Source organism: Trichosurus vulpecula, chromosome 9 (assembly GCF_011100635.1).
Source record: "Trichosurus vulpecula isolate mTriVul1 chromosome 9, mTriVul1.pri, whole genome shotgun sequence".
Taxonomy (NCBI): domain Eukaryota; kingdom Metazoa; phylum Chordata; class Mammalia; order Diprotodontia; family Phalangeridae; genus Trichosurus; species Trichosurus vulpecula.
In genome coordinates, this window is record NC_050581.1 from 153,304,882 (window position 1) to 153,320,644 (window position 15,763).

At 42.8% G+C, this 15,763-nt stretch overlaps 1 protein-coding gene across 12 annotated transcripts in view; it reads right to left on the reverse strand.

The window, feature by feature from the left end:
• ATP2B2 (ATPase plasma membrane Ca2+ transporting 2) overlaps positions 1-15,763 on the reverse strand; it is a 359,025-nt gene that overhangs the window by 247,003 nt on the left and 96,259 nt on the right. For all 12 annotated transcript variants that reach the window (XM_036738497.1, XM_036738500.1, XM_036738492.1 and 9 more), the window contains one exon: positions 15,087-15,657. In XM_036738497.1, the coding sequence (XP_036594392.1) occupies positions 15,087-15,285 (199 nt within the window). In that variant the 5' untranslated portion in view covers positions 15,286-15,657. The remainder of the gene's footprint in view (positions 1-15,086; positions 15,658-15,763) is intronic.

Sequence of the window (15,763 nt, forward strand, 5' to 3'; positions counted from 1 at the left end):
TTACTAATCAGCATAACAGAAGCATGAGGAGACCCTAGACCCTCCTTCTCCCAGGCCACCCCCTAGTGAATCCTAGATAGGGTTCTCTCACCCACACCTCAAAGAGGTGATCATGACTTGTCCACTCTGAGCATCCTATCCGGGACTTGGGAAGAATGTTTTCCCAAAACCCCAAATAAACATCTCACTGTCTCCAAGTGGAGACGGGAGTCCTCTTTCTCCAATTTCTTGGTGGACTAGGGACAAGGAGAGACCTCTCTCGTTTAGGGTACTATAAATAGAACCACGTTATAAACTCATATCCCTCCCACCTTTTTAAGACCTTCATTGGAAGAACAACCTAGGACTATTCCTAAGCTAGAAGAGCTGAGGCCTGGTTCTGGGACATTCAGGGCCTTCAGCTAATCCTCTTTGCTGGTTTATTACTTCTGTTATAAAACATAAACCAGATAGGACCAGAGCTTTTGAAAAGAATCTGTTTTGTCCATTTAAACCTCAAAGAGACTTAAAGAGCATCTAATCCCACCTCCATTTTACAAATAAGGAAACTAAGACCAGGAGGTTAAGTGAATTGCCTCAGGCCACAGAGCTAATAAGTGGGGGAGCCAAAATGCACACACAGGCCTCTGACTAACAGTTTGGTATTTTTGGAAACCGTATTGGATTGCTCTGCTTTCTATCCCATCTGTTGCCTTGTTAAGCTGCATTGCCCTGGGCAAGTCACTTAACCTCTGTCTGTTTCCCTTTCCTCATCTGTAAAAGGAGGATAATAATAGCACCTCCTTCCCAGGTTTTCTGTGCAGATCAAATGTGATAATATTTATAAAGCACTTATCACAGTGCCCGGCACACAGTAAGTGTTTAATAAATGCTTGTTCTCTTCCATTCTGTCCACTTGGCAAGAAAGTCAAATGTTTGTTGATTTGGGGGAGGGAGGGGTTAGTCTCCTTGTTAGAGTAATTGATTTATATTAATTACAATCAATTTATTTATATCAATTAAACTTATATATGAAATTAGGCAGAGCTAGATTGACAACCACAAAGACCTGACAGGTTCAAGTCCTGACTCTAACACATATTTGTTTTGTGGCCCTGGGTAAGTAAACTCTAAGACTATACATCGGAGACAAGTGATGCACCTTCATTGGTGGAGAGAGTTTGCTCACCTGAGAGTTCCCCTATCATCATGACATCAAAGGTCTAGAGTCTCTATTCCTATGTTCATGTCCTTTTCTCAATGTAGATCCCATTTTTCATCAGTATTAACTTGTTTAAAGAGGTCTGAATAGATTGAGTTATTTTAATCACACAGCATTTTTTTTTCTTATTTTTATTTTCTTCTGTCTGAGGCTGGACTTGAACTTGGGTCTTCCTCGCCCCAGGCACATTACTTTATTTACTACGTCACTTAACTGCCCTCTAGGTGCCTCTTGAGAATATTAAAATTAATATAACAAAACCACACATTAATAGCTCCAGCAAACAAGCTGTGAGTCTTAGCACTTTCGGGCCCTTTCCTACCACTGTGAGTGCAGAAATGGAAGACTGAACAACATTTTGTCCTGTTCTTGTTTTGGTGGGTCATCATGGCCAAAGAATTTGTAAACTATTGGCAGGTCTATTGGGGAGCAACCCTCTACTAGAGAGGAATTCTCAGGACTTGGCTGAGTTGATCTTCAGAAGACAAACTCAGTCTGTTGCTGGAATCCCACTGCAAGGCTTTCCAGCACAGGGAAACTTGCCACAGCTTCCACTACCCTGTTACAGGCTTCAAATACTCCAGGTCACCTCCATGCCACCATGAGGCACTGGAGGAGAAGCAAGAACAGGAATTCCTCTTTCTGTAGCAAGTTAAGGTTTGCCAGTCTCTTTCCTAACATCTCTAAGCGATAACGTTATTGTTTTTATCTCCTTTTTACATGTGAGGAGACTGAGGAATAGAAAACCTAAGGTCACCTAGCTATTGAGTGTCTGAGGCAGAATTCACACTTGGACAAGATCTTATGGACTAGGTTTTATTAAAAGCAATAGAAAGCCAACCACTTTTCCAATACCAGGGAGGACTAGGGCTGTGGGTTCCTGCATGGGTCAGAGGTGGGGCTTGATCCCAGGCATTCCTAGCTCAAAGACCAGCTCTCTATTCACTATACTACAATGCTTGATATACATTTCAATATTTCTTTACATGCAAAGGTGTATTTTTCCATATGCATGTATGTATATATATTTGTATAGAGCAAAATTTCTATATTTAAAAAGACAGAAATGTCTCTATCTCATCTCTCCCACTACACACACACACACACACACATACGCATGCACATACACACACATGCGCACAGTAGGCATGCTCCTTTACTTCAGCTTGATTCCTACAAAATTAATGGGAGATTGTCTTTCACAACACTCAAGAGTATCGATGTCTTCCCCTTCTCTGAGCCTCTTTTTCTGCAAGTGCCTATCATGAAATATGCAGTAATATGGACACCCAAACAGCAGTCTGTAAAACACTACCATTTTCAAAGCGTGCATCAAACAGTGAGCTTCTTAGGAGACCCATGGAGAAGCACCGTGTGTGCCAAGCCCTAGCTCTGGCTCAAGTCCTCTTGGTGTCTCCAAAGCCAGGTCAGGTATTTTTGTGGATAGATGGAAGCCACCATGTTCCAGATTCCCTCAGAGTATGGGTTACACTGAGAGACTTCTGGCCTTTTCTAGCCTATCCATCCTTCAAAGCCTGCTGCAAATCCCAAGTCCTCTCATGAGGCTTTTCCTGATAACAACAGCCTATTTCCTGACTGCCATTGCACTGATACATATTCATAATATTTTAACAAGTCATTAGAATCAATTTAATGCTTGGTCTACCACCTTGTATTATTTTATAAATGCTGTTGCATAAGTGTAAGTCTTGAGATCATAAGATCATAGATTTAGAGATGGAAAGGACCCAAGAGATCATTCATTCTCCTCAAGCTCAAGGTTACCTAGGTAGTGTCTGAAGCAGGACTGGAATTCAGGTCTCTCTGTCTCCAAGCCCAGAGCTCGCCATGGCACCATGGTCTTACTGTAAATAGAATGGCCTTAGTTTCAAAAGTCCAAGCATCACTATTTAATAACTATATGACCCTAGATAAGTTCCTTGACCTCTCTGATATTTACTGTTCTACCAAACGTGGACTCTTTTACCCAAATGGAGAAAGAAAAAGACAACTAATATAATTGATGAATATCTATAAGGGCAGCCCTTCCTTGTCTCCAAAGGAATGCTACCAATTTCCAAGTTTAAGCTTTTGTGACCTACTCCTGTTTGAAGTATTCAAAGGAACTTGGAATCAGTTTATCCTATAAAAACCCCCAGCCCCTAACATCTTTGAGCCATCTAGAATCAGTAAATTAGATGAATTTAACTAATTTCCTAGGATTCAGCTATTCTATACCAGGCAAAAACTGAGACCCAGGAATGATCTGGGTCTCAGTGAAATGAAGACTGGCCATATCTCTTCTCCCTTCTTTGTATGAGTTTGTTCTATTAATGGCTGCTGTGCTAACATCCTATAAAGCTCGTAGTAAGCTTCAGGTGAGTATGACTACATCTCTTTTTCTTCAATTTGCCAAAGCTAACTACTTATCCTATAAAAAAGGAAGGGAAATAATATGTGCATATCACCTACCTTGCAGGGTTATAATGGGGAAAAAACTTTATAAAATTTAAGGCACTACAGAAATACGAGCTCTGTAAATGTGTGAGGGAGGGGGATATACCTGAATGAGTATAGGTGAGACACTTAACCTTGTTGGCCTTAGTTTCCTGTGTCCTCAAATAAGAGTGTTGATCTCTAGTGACTCTTGAAGGCAGAAACCATGTCTTATATTTCTCCAGATGCCCCCACAGGATAAAGTTTATAGTAAGACTAGACAGGTCAGGGCGCATCATCCAATTCAGGACTTCCACAGGGACAAAACACCTAAAATGATGCAATAAAGGTTTGTACTCCTGGAAGTAAAATCAGATGTCACCCTAGAAGTGAGAGAACTGAGGTCCAATTCTCTACCACAGGAAGCTAGAAATGTCTGTCACTGGGAGGTAATTTCTCATTTCTTTCTAATTTATCTATCATTTGTTGAGATCTTCTGCTTAAAATTAGCTGGCATGTGAACAGGATAGCTAATTTATGCATAGTTATGATGCATTCATACAGCGTGAGCCCTCACCCAACAAACCAGCCTGTTCCTTCCTCACATCAGCAGATAAGAGGTATGGAATGTCAGAAACATGCCAATAGGTATGTTGAGTCAAAAGACCATTAGCATCACAGTGTAATTTAGCTATCAAACTAACCAGGGCTCAAAATATTTTTTTTCTGAGCTAGTTCAGTAATTCCACTGAAGTCAACCTCTGTGAGTTTTGAAGAAAATTTATGGAGAAGTTAAAAAACAACCTCCTTCCCAGTGCTACCCTAAATTATGCTACCCATCACACAACTGAGGCTTTTGTAGGAGAATGCTAAGGACTATAAGCCATAAGGCATTTTCTGAATCTAATCCAGCCCTACCCAAACAGCTCCCATGCTAATCCTGATCCCTGATGGAGAACTATTCTCCAATTCCTTTTATCTTTAGAGATAAGAATTATAAGTGCTTAGCACAGTTCCTGGCACATAGCAAGCACTATATAAATTTTAGGAGTTATTAAGTGAATTGTCCACAATCACAAGGCAAGTAATGGCAGAACCAAGACTAAAATGCAGGTCTCCTGACTGCCAGTCTTGAACTTTTTTTAATTTATTTTTTATTTTTAGCTTATAACACTCAGTTCCACAAGTTTTTGAGTTCCAAATTTTCTCTCCCTCCCTCTCCTCCCCCCTCCCCGCCCCCCAGTCTTGAACTTTTTTCCATCAGATAACTTAAGTATTTGTGGTTGTTGTTCAGTTGTTTCAGCCGTGTCCAACTCTTTCATGACCCCATTTAGGGTTTTCTTTACAAAGATACTGGAGTGGTTTGCCATTTCCTTCTCCAAACTTAAGTATATCACTTCCTAACCATGTGTAACCTTGGGCAAACCATTTCATTTCCCTGGGATTAAGTTTCCTCATCTGAAAAGTGAAAGGATTGAAGTAGACAGCTTCTACTGTCCTCTTGAGACCTAGATCTGCGATCTTATGATCTCAGGATTCTTGGAGAGCAGGCTCACTGGACAGCTCCCTCCAATCCATTCCCTTCTACCAAGTTGTTTCTCTTCCACCTCTCAGAGAATTTGTGAGCTCTTGCCTCCTCTAGAAAGCTGTTCCCGTGAGAGGAAGCATTGACTAGTTAAGACCACATTGGACTCGGAGCCAGGAAGAGCCAGGTTCATATCTGACCTTGGAAAGTTACTGTAGCATGAGAAGCAAATCATTTAATGTCTTTGAGCCTCACTTTCTACAACTGTAAGAAAGGGATAATTATATCTATAGTACTTATGAAGCTCAAGAGAGACAATGCATATAAAGTTCATTGAAGTTTGTTATTTGACCATATCTGAAATGATGGCCCTTCCCCCACTTACTAACCCACAAATATTCATGTTTTTACATGGGAAGGGAGGAAGCAGTGTGGTTTAGAGGAAAGAAAATTGGCCCTGAAGTCATGAGTTGTATAATTCTGACTGTGCCCCAAAGTCACTGTGAGACCTTGGGCAAGTCATTACCTGTCTGGGCCTCAATTTTTTCATGTGTAAAACTGAGAATAATAAAAATCCCCTACCCACCTCCCAAGACTTCTCTCTCTCTTTAGTCATGGATTTGCAGTTAGATAGAACCTCATAAAACATCTGGTCCCACTCCCTCTTTTTTAAATCTTTATTGCTATCGTTTGTTTTTATATTGTCTACATTTCTTAACGTATTTCTTCCATTGTCCACATTTCTTAATATATTCTTCCATATCCCTCTTAGTGAGCCACCCCACATTACAAAGACTTTAAAAGAAGAAAAAAATTGTTCAGCAAAACTTACTAACATATAAAATTAGTCTGACCTTATAATCAATATTTCATACCCACAATCACACTCTCCTGCAAAGAAGGGAAATAATTTCATTGGCATATCTCTTTAATGATTATAATAATAGTAATGATGATGATGGTGATGATGATGCCTGTGACATTAGATTGGGAAACTGAACAGATATGTCTGAACTATAATAATGACTCTAACATCAGATATGGAAAACTGATAAAACATCTTAATTATAACAAATATAATCGTAACAGCATTTATCTAGTACTTTGAGGTATTTTATAAATATTTTTTTATTTGATCTTGCCAGCATCTCTAGGAGATAGGTGCTATTATAACCCTCATTTTACAGATGAGGAAGCTGAGGAAAACCAAGGTTCAGTGACTTGCCCAGGGTCACACAACTAGTAAATGTATGAGTCTGGATTTCAATTCCGATCCTCCTGACTCCAAGTCCAGCACTACCACTGTGCTACCTAGGTGCCTAAGTTTGTGGCCCAGCTTGGTCTGTATAATTTAGAAATATTCCATTTCAATTTCTTTTTCATTGCCATTCTTTCCATTTACATGGAAATGGTTGTTTGCTGTCACTGTGTATCTTGTTTTCTTGATTCTGCTTCCTTCATTTGCAACTGTTCATTGAAGTCTTCCCATGCTTTTCTGCATCCATCATTCACTGTTTCTTATAGGGCAGTAATATTCTACTACACTCATGTCCTACAATTCGTTTATAACAGTACTTTTTGTAGTAGAAAAGAATGGAAAACAAAGTCAATTTTAATATAGGTAATAGATGGTTTAATGTAGATGCTTACCCAGTGGGCAAAGCATCTGTCTGCTTTCTTTCCAGTTCCTTCATTGCTACACTCAGTAATAGTAAAAATATTACCAATATGCTGGTGTACATGGGACCTCCTTTGGATGTGTACCTAGCAGTGCAACCTCTGGCTGGGGGTGGAATCTGAACCTAGGTCTCTGATTCCAAAATTTTTGCTCTTTCCAGTGTAAAAAACTGTGAAACTCATTTAGCTATATTCTGCCCCCTTTGAAGCTTGGAACTTGGGTGAAGGATCTCTCTATATCCTATGCTTTTTTAATAAATCAGAAGACACCATGGTATAGTGAATAGCATGCTTGACTTGGCCTCAGAAAGACCTGGATTCAAATCCCACTTCTAAGGTTTGCCAGTTGTGTGACCCTGGGTAAGTCATTTAATACCTCAGAGCCTTGGGCATGTTCCTAGGATTTATTTACAGAATAATAACAGAGGGTTGCAGTCTGTACTGGTGGAAGGAGCTTCCTATGCTGCTCTCACCACTGAACTCAAGGACCCTCCTGAAGGGTCCTTGAGTCCTATAAATAAGGGTCCTATAAATAGAGAGGCAAAGCAGATAGAGCCCTGGGCTTGGAATCAGAAAGACCTGAGTTCAAATCCTGCCTCAGACACTTACTAGCTATGTCACCTCGGGCAAGTCACAACCTCTTTTGCCTCAGTATTCCCTACTGTGAAATGGGTATATTAAAACCACCTACTTTGTAGGGTTGTTGTGAAGATCAGATAATAGTGGCTTAAAAAAAGGCACTTAGCACAGTATATGGCACATAGCAAGCCCTATGTAAATGATTATTTTTTTTCCCTTCCGTAAGTCTCTATGAAGTAATCATTATATGTTTAGTTGGGGGTGGGGCAGAAATGAATGCCTAATTTGGGGGGCATGTCAGGTGGGGTATATATAGTCATGAAATGAGTCTTGGTGGAGAAGGGTTATAGAGACAGGATTAGCCATCCTGCAGGGGCAGAAGTTGGCTGGTTTTAGTGATTCCATAATTGAATAGAACAGTCTTGACCCTTTCTACTGGAGCTTTATTTCCAGAAACTCAAGGAAGGCTTTTTTTTCCTCCAATAGGTTACAGAGGGACACTCTAGAGCATCCAGCTGTGTGTGGTAAAGAAAGTGCTTATGGCAGGTTATATCTGGGAACTTTATTAAATGTTTACATTCTCTAGCTTCGATCATAAATATGCCATTGGCCATACCACTTCTTAGATCCATTAAGTGATCCCAAGATAGATGCTGGCTCTGGCCCCGGCCTTGGATGGCTCTGCGGGGCTGACCCTTGGCAAGACTGGGGAGTGGGCTGTTTGTCATCAGAGCCCGCCCTACTGTTAGTCAGCGCCTCCATCCCCACCTCACCCCTGTGCAATGGAAATAGTACTGGATTTAGAGACAGCCATCCTTGTTTTGAATCCCAGCCCAGCTGCTTTCTACCTGCGTGACCATGGGCAAATCATTTAAACTTGCTGAGCCTCAGTTTCCCTCTCTGTAAAGTGAGGGGCTTAGACTAGTTGACCTCTAAAGACTCCTTGCAACTCTAAATCTATGAGTCCATTATCCTTTTTGGGTACTTGGTGTTTTAGTATAGCTTTTCCAGTACAAAGCTTTTAATAAGCCCATAACCAATTGCCACTGGCCTCAGTTTACTTATCTAGAAAAACAAGATGGCTACATTAGATGATCTTGTAAGCTGATGGTCATCGCAGTCCCAACCCTTTCAGAAATTCAGCAACTCAGCCCATTCTAGCTTCTTATCTATAACTCTACAAGATACTGAGGAATTTATGTATTTTTATCCAAGACAGATTTACATTTAAATGAGGCCTGAAAAGAGAAGGCAAAGCTTAACTCCAAGAAATGACCCCATGAAGCTGCAACTTCAGAGATAAGTTTGGAAGATTTTTTTTTTAGTGGTAGTATTGGTGGTGGAAGGGAGGATATTGCTTCCTAATCTAACCCGGTATGGAAACATTTTACCCAATCTCACTACCCTGAGGGCTAGATTAAAAAATGATGATGACAATGATCTAGGCTTACCGGAAATCATAAATTGGAAAAGCTGATAAATATTTCACAGAATATGCGACAGTGAAACTCACGGATATGTCCCAGAAGTCAAAAGAGGAGGAAAGCTGGCCTGAGTTCACAAAGAGCTGGCCTAGACCCTGATGCTGATCGATGGGTGGCTTCAAAGGCCATCTCAACCCAACCCTCCATGTCTTCCCTCAGACACCTCCTCCATCTCACCCTTCTGAAGAGCAGTCCCTTCACAGCCCTAGAGTTCAGGCTACTCATCCTCTTATAAGACTTTACGGCTCCTCCCTCTCCTAGAGGATCTAGCACCCCCAGGCCCTGGCTGCCTTGTTCCTCCAACTTTCTCCCCCCAAATTTCTCTTTCTCTCCAGTCAGTCCCAGTGCCTGGCATTCACAATTGGGTTCCAAACCACTTTTCCAGCCTTATTTTCCATTATTCTCCTTTCGCACAGGGTTACCACTGGAATTGGAAACAGAAAGCCTCCATTTGCTTTGGGGCTCTGCCTATAAGATCTAGGAAAGGCAAGGATCTTCCCCTTCTAGTCTCTGTTTGCCCATCTGTAAAAGAATTACAGACTGCTGACTGAGCAGCAGAGATCTAGATTTAGAAGGAACTTTAGAGAGCATTTAATTCAACCCCCGCATTTTATGGATGATGAAACTGAGGCCCAGAGAAGTTAACAGGCCCAAGCTCCCAACGACAGTAATTGGCAGTCAAGATGTGAACTTGGGGCTGTGACACTAAGCTCAGACTTGGAGATACTAAGTCACTTAAACATAGGCCTAGGATTTCTAAGGTTGTAGGTCCCATGGAAGTGTCCAAAGTGAGATTTGAACTCAGTCTTCCTGAGTCCAAGTTGAGTATTCTTGCCACTATGTTTATTCTAAGCTCTTGCTCCTTCCACCCCCAAATGAGCATTAATTGACTCCCTCCACACTGCACACCTCCAATAGAATGTAAGCTATCTGAGGGCAAAGACTATTATGTTATTGCCACTGTATAATGCCTGGCACATAAAGGTGCATAATAAGTGCTTTTTGGATTGAGTTGGAATTGGGTGTTAGTGACCATTCTGTTTTCCAGAGACTGAAGAAAATGCAAATATCCCTGAGACAGGGAACACCTTAGGCTATTATTAGCTGATTTTGGAGATGAGCTGACAGTCAGTCAAAATCATGGCCACTGAAAAAAAATGCAGGACAGGCAACTGGGGAAGTGGGAGGCACCAGGGAGAAGGAGATGGGACTAGAGGAGGAGGGAGATGAAGAGCAAGGAAAAACGTCAACTCAACTCTGAAGCTCGGTCAGGGGAGGAAGAGTACCCAGGCCTGGTAAATAACCAGGGCAACAAAGGCCAAAGGCAGGTGGAATGTAAAGAGATATCAACTGTCCTGGCCCTGTCAGCCTCCTTCCCTTCCCTTCAACCCTCATTCAAGAGCCCTGGCCTCTGAATATCTATGTCACCTTGCCCTGAAAGATTCTCTTACCTAGAAGAAGGCAGTCACCAGTCTGAGTCACAAAGAAAATAAGACTTTTGGCTGAGAGGTGACAAGTTCTTTACAGAAAACTAAGACAGGGAAAGAGAAGTCCACTCAATGAAGCAGCTACCAGAAGGAGACATTGAGGCTTAGAACATAGCATGGGGTAGCAGTACTGGTCCTTCAGAGTTCAAGAGACCTGAGTTTGAATTTTGCTTCTGACCCTTATTAGCTACATCAGGTTACTTGACCTCTCAGACTCAACTTCTTCATCTGTAAAATTGGAATGATATTGCTTGGACTACCTACTTCCCAGGGTTGTATGAGGAAATCATTTTGTGAACCACATAGAGCCACAGAAATGGATTATTGCTATTATTAATACAAGGTGGCAGATAGTATCTCTTTCCCTACTTGGTCTATCTCCAGCTCAAAACCCTGGGGCTGCTTGGCCAACCTCTGGGACCTATCACTTGAGTTCTATCAGGAATTCCAGCATCGGTCTTCCTACTGAGTACATGCAACAAATGCCTCAATATGTATTTATTGGGTAAATTACTATACACCTAGCCCTGTGCTGGGAGCACCTTGATGGGGGAGGGGGCGGTAAGGAGAAAAGGAGCTAAACACAAAGAATTATAAGACATGGTCCCCATTGTCATGGAGTTCATAATTTAGATAGATAGATACATACATACATACATACATATAGATATATAGACAGACAGAAAGACAGAGACAGGAAAAAATAGGACCGGGTCCCAGCTCCAATGCTTGCTAGTCATGTTAATGTTCACAAGTCATTTAAGGCAGTAGGGTGCAATGAAATGGACACTGGATTTGGAGCCAGAGGCCCTAGGTTTGAATCCTGGCTCTAACACTCACTAGCTGTGTGACCTGTGGCAAGTAATTTAACCTGAACCTCAGCTTTCTCATCTATGGGAATACTAGCCCTTGTCTAGGGTTCTTATTAGGGAAGCACAGTAAGTTCCATAGGGATGAGTTATTTTTGTTAGCACTGCCTGTGTGACCTTAGGCAAGTCACTTTCCCTCTCAATGCCTCAGTTTCTCTAGTTATAAAATGAGAGTATTGACCTAAATGGTCACTAAGGTCCCCTCTTTCTCTAAACCCTATGATTGTGATGACTGATGCATATGAGATAATCAGAGCATATTTAAATGCTAAGGAATTTATGAAACTAAATATAATCTGAATTCAAAACACAGAAATATCAATGTGGGGTGGAATCATTAAGGTTTCCTTATCCAGGTGACCCTGGAAATTCTACCAATTAGTCCTAGTTCTGACCTTCAGAAATATAGATAATGTCCCTCTCCAGATCATGTGACAATTCAGATACTTAAAGATAGAAATCAGGTCTCTCCACCCACCCACCAGTCTTCTCTTCTACAGATCAGACATTCATTTTCCCTTTCACCTTCAGGTGAGAAAGGTCAAAGTCGTAAGAACATCCAGCCCCATCCAGCCCTAAATCTATGATGCTGTGATCATAGACCAGGGCTGTCCAACCTTAGGTTTTTATTGAAACAATGGACAATATAATTTGATTTGTCATTCTAATGAGAGTTCTGCAGTAGCTCAGCTTCCTTTACTAAAGCATTTATGTAAACTTCTATGCTTGAAGGTGGGCCACATAAATCGCACTGCAGGATAGCCCTGATCATAGACTTTAGAAGCAGAAGAAATAGTAAAAGTCATGTAGTCTAACCCTTCATTTTATTGGGGGTGGGGAGGGGAGTGAAGTTTCTCTAGACAGGAAAAGTAATTTGTCCAAGGAGTAAGCAGCAGAAGCTGGATTGGAACCTTGTGCCTCAAACTCTAAAGCCAGTGGTGTCTCCCAACCACTGCCTTTGCCCATCACACTGATCTCTCTCCTCTGGCTTCTATGTGTACATGCCTCATTTATCCCAGCAAGGCCAGAATGAGACATGAGTGCAGTGCAATAGAAGGAATGCCAGAACTGGAGTAAGAGGCTGGCAATCCCAGCTCTGCTCCTTCCTACTTCTGTGATCATGAGCAAATGCCTTCAGCTCCCTGCTCCTCAATTGTCCCTGACCTCTTAAATGAGGGTATTGGACTGGATGACCTCCAAGGTCCCTCCCAGACATAGGTCTGTGAGCCTATGACATTGAAGATATAACTTGAATGATGTTCCCCTTAAATAACTAGGGTGACTTCTGAGTGAGACACGGAGGAAACTGCCCATGCAGACAGACAGACCTATTCACACCAAGCAAAAAGTTGCCTGAAGGGAAAGGCGCACAAAGGGCAGAAGCTCAATCAGTCACCATGACAGTGTTTCCCCTTCATACTTCCTACATTTGGACCACTGAGGCTACCATGTTATCCCTCCCTTTGCTAACCAGTCTGCACTCTTCAGCCTTCTTTATCCATTCCATCCTGGTACCTGGTTCTGACTCAATATCCCTTTTACCTATGCCCTCTTATCAAGCCTTCCCTCTATTCTCTCCCACATGACTCTATTCTCACCACTACATGCCATCAACCTTCCAGGCTCTCTGATTTTTTTGGTTTGGGTCCTCTCTTCCCAAATGCAGATCCCCAATTCTCTGGGCCCTAGGAGACGGTTTTTGTGAGTTTCTACAGCTAGAACCTCATGGCTGACCTAGGGAAGGGCCTCTGAAGTCAGAGTCCAGTCCTGGGACAACAGCCATATGTCCTGCTTCTGAACAGATTTCTCAGTCTTTCCAGTTCAACAGGATCTGCCAGAACCTGTGACCCCTGGCAAAGCCCTCAAGGGTCCAGGTTCAGTCCCACACCACAATGACTCCTTCTTACTCTACTGACCAAAAGTGCAAAGGGCACTGGATAAACCAACCCTTAGGCCTGCAATGGCATCTCTTTCTTCAAGGATCCCCTTATCTGTTTCATCCCAACTCCTAGAATCTCAGGATTCCTAGAGACCATTAGCTCAATTCTTTTCCCTTTCCAGGAAATTGTAGCTTCACAGAATCCCCCAATCTCAGAATTGGAAGGGCACTCAGATGTCATCTAGTATACCCTGTGCCCCAACAAGAACTCCCTTTAAAACATCCAACAAATGCTCATCTGTCCTTTGTGGGAATGTGGTCACTGATGGGGAAACCACTACCCTGGAAGCCCACTGCACTTTCCAAGATCTCTAACTGCTAAGGAGCTTTTCCTTACATGCATTTTAAATTTCCTTCTCTGTGTTTTTCTGTATTTTCCTTCCCTGTAAATTTCCAGCCATTTCTCCCAGTTCTGCCCTCTGGGACTAAGTAGAATATGCCAATTCTCTCTTCAACAGGACTGTCCTTCAAACAGCTGCAGGGAAATCTTGCCCTGCCTAATGAAAATCTCCAGTTCTTTCAACTTATCTTTATGTGGCATGCTCTCTACTCCTCCTCTCACTTTCTCCTTCTACGTCCTTCCTAAAGTGTGCTGCCCAGAACTGAATACCATATACCAAAGGAAGCCTGATTAGGACAGCATAGAGCATAGAGTATCTTGAGGATATAGCTCCACGACGGGTGGCATGCATGGTAACAAACAAAACTTAGACCTCCTAGCCTCCCGTTTCCTTTTCCCTGGATTCTGAATAAGGGATAGCCAAGAAGAGTTCCCAATGTAATGTCTTTAACAAAGTTGGAAAAAGGTATTTCTACCTATTCCAGACTTGGCACCAATCCACGCCTTGGCCAGTGGCCACAATTCTTTCCTCGTGAATCTAAAAGAACCCCACATCGACAGGAAAGCAATATAGGCATTACTTTGCCACACGGACCCAAGAGACTTTAAGTGGAGTGGGTGATCAGGCTTTATCTTTCTATGAAAGCCCTTGCCACCTGCCTCAGCCCGTAACTGCCCTCATCTCATCCCTAGATAGCAGCTCTAAAACTCAAGAATTCCCAGGAATTCCCAGCAAAGTCTGAGGCATAGAGGGACCCTGGAGATGGGTGAGGAGGCTTCAGAAAAGTCAGGATTTAGCTCCCATTTTTAAAACAGAGCCAAGACTTTTTTTAAAGCAGGCACAAACATGATAGGCCATTGTGGCCCCTCTTCACCCTGCAGAAAAGTTCCTATCGAATACATTTCACTAAATGGAAAGATGAAACTAAGATCCTTTGGTGTGCTCCAGCCCACTGCAAGGTAACAACATCAGGGTGGGGGCTCAGGGTGGTGCTGATTAGGGGTGGGGGGGAGAGAGACAGGAGCAATGCAGCAGTTGTTTCTAAGGATCTGGGGGTGGGGGTGGAGCCATGCTTGCACATGAGACAAACAGAACAGGGGACATGAAAACAGAGGACCCTGAAGCACAACAAGGTTTCCAGTGAACAGCTGGCCACTGAAATAATGACACCAAAGGGTTGGTTTCATGTCAAAGGAACTGCTCAGACGAGGAAAACAAGGTTTCAGTTTCTCTCCTTGTCTAGCCTGACAGCCTGCAAACCCTACTGCTCCCCCACCAAAGGGATGCTGCTCCTCTGCTTCTCTTGTCTGATATTCTGGATGCTATTGCTATCTCATTCGGCCGAGCTATCTTGGCTGATCTTGGCAGTTCAATTTTAACACCTTTTTTTTTTTCGCTCTCTCCCAATCTCCCTCTTGACTGCTGCCTCTGTAGCTCCCCAATTCTCAGATTTTCTCATTCCAGCCCTACTTTCAAAATAAAAAGGAGGCTTCCCTATAGGGCCATCAGAGGGCTCAGGGTTTGGAATTCCAAGGGGATGGCACCTACCTTCCACAGGTGAGGTCTTCAAACGCCGACAGATCCCTTCAGTGTCCCCATAGGTCTCCTTGATTTTGACCACAGCCTCTGTCCCCCGAAGTTCCATGAGGGAGCGGAGCTCTTCCATTGTACACCCAAACTCGCCTGCATGGTTGGCCTCATTTCTTTGGTTCTTGGAGTAAAAATCGCTGTTGGTCATGTCTCCCATTTTTGCTGAGGTTCCTGCTCCACTTTGGGCAGATCCAAGGGTTATTATTTTTTATTTATCTATTTATTTTAGGGGAGGGGAAGAGAAGCAGGTTCCCAATTAGAGCTATAGGTCTATACGGCTTTCGGGAAGGAAGCAACTTTAGCAACTCTGAGCAGTCGGCTCCAATTCCAAGGGAGAAAATGGAGATGGGCCAGTGTGGCGGCGGCTGTGGCAAGCTCGGAAAGGAACACCTCGACACACAGGGATCCCAGTTCGAAGGTCAGTGGTGGTGGGTCTCAAGACTGCAGACCCAGGCGTCCCCATTCAGCGCTGCCCATGCTGCTACTCCCCAGGGCTGGCGTCTACATGGTCATGGCCCCTTTCTGGCACCTATCAGAACAAACACAGGGCAGAAGTTAAGAGAGAGGCTTCCTTTGACTAGGAAGCCATTTTCTCTACCTTTTTCTCATCTACACCCTCACACACAAGACTGTTC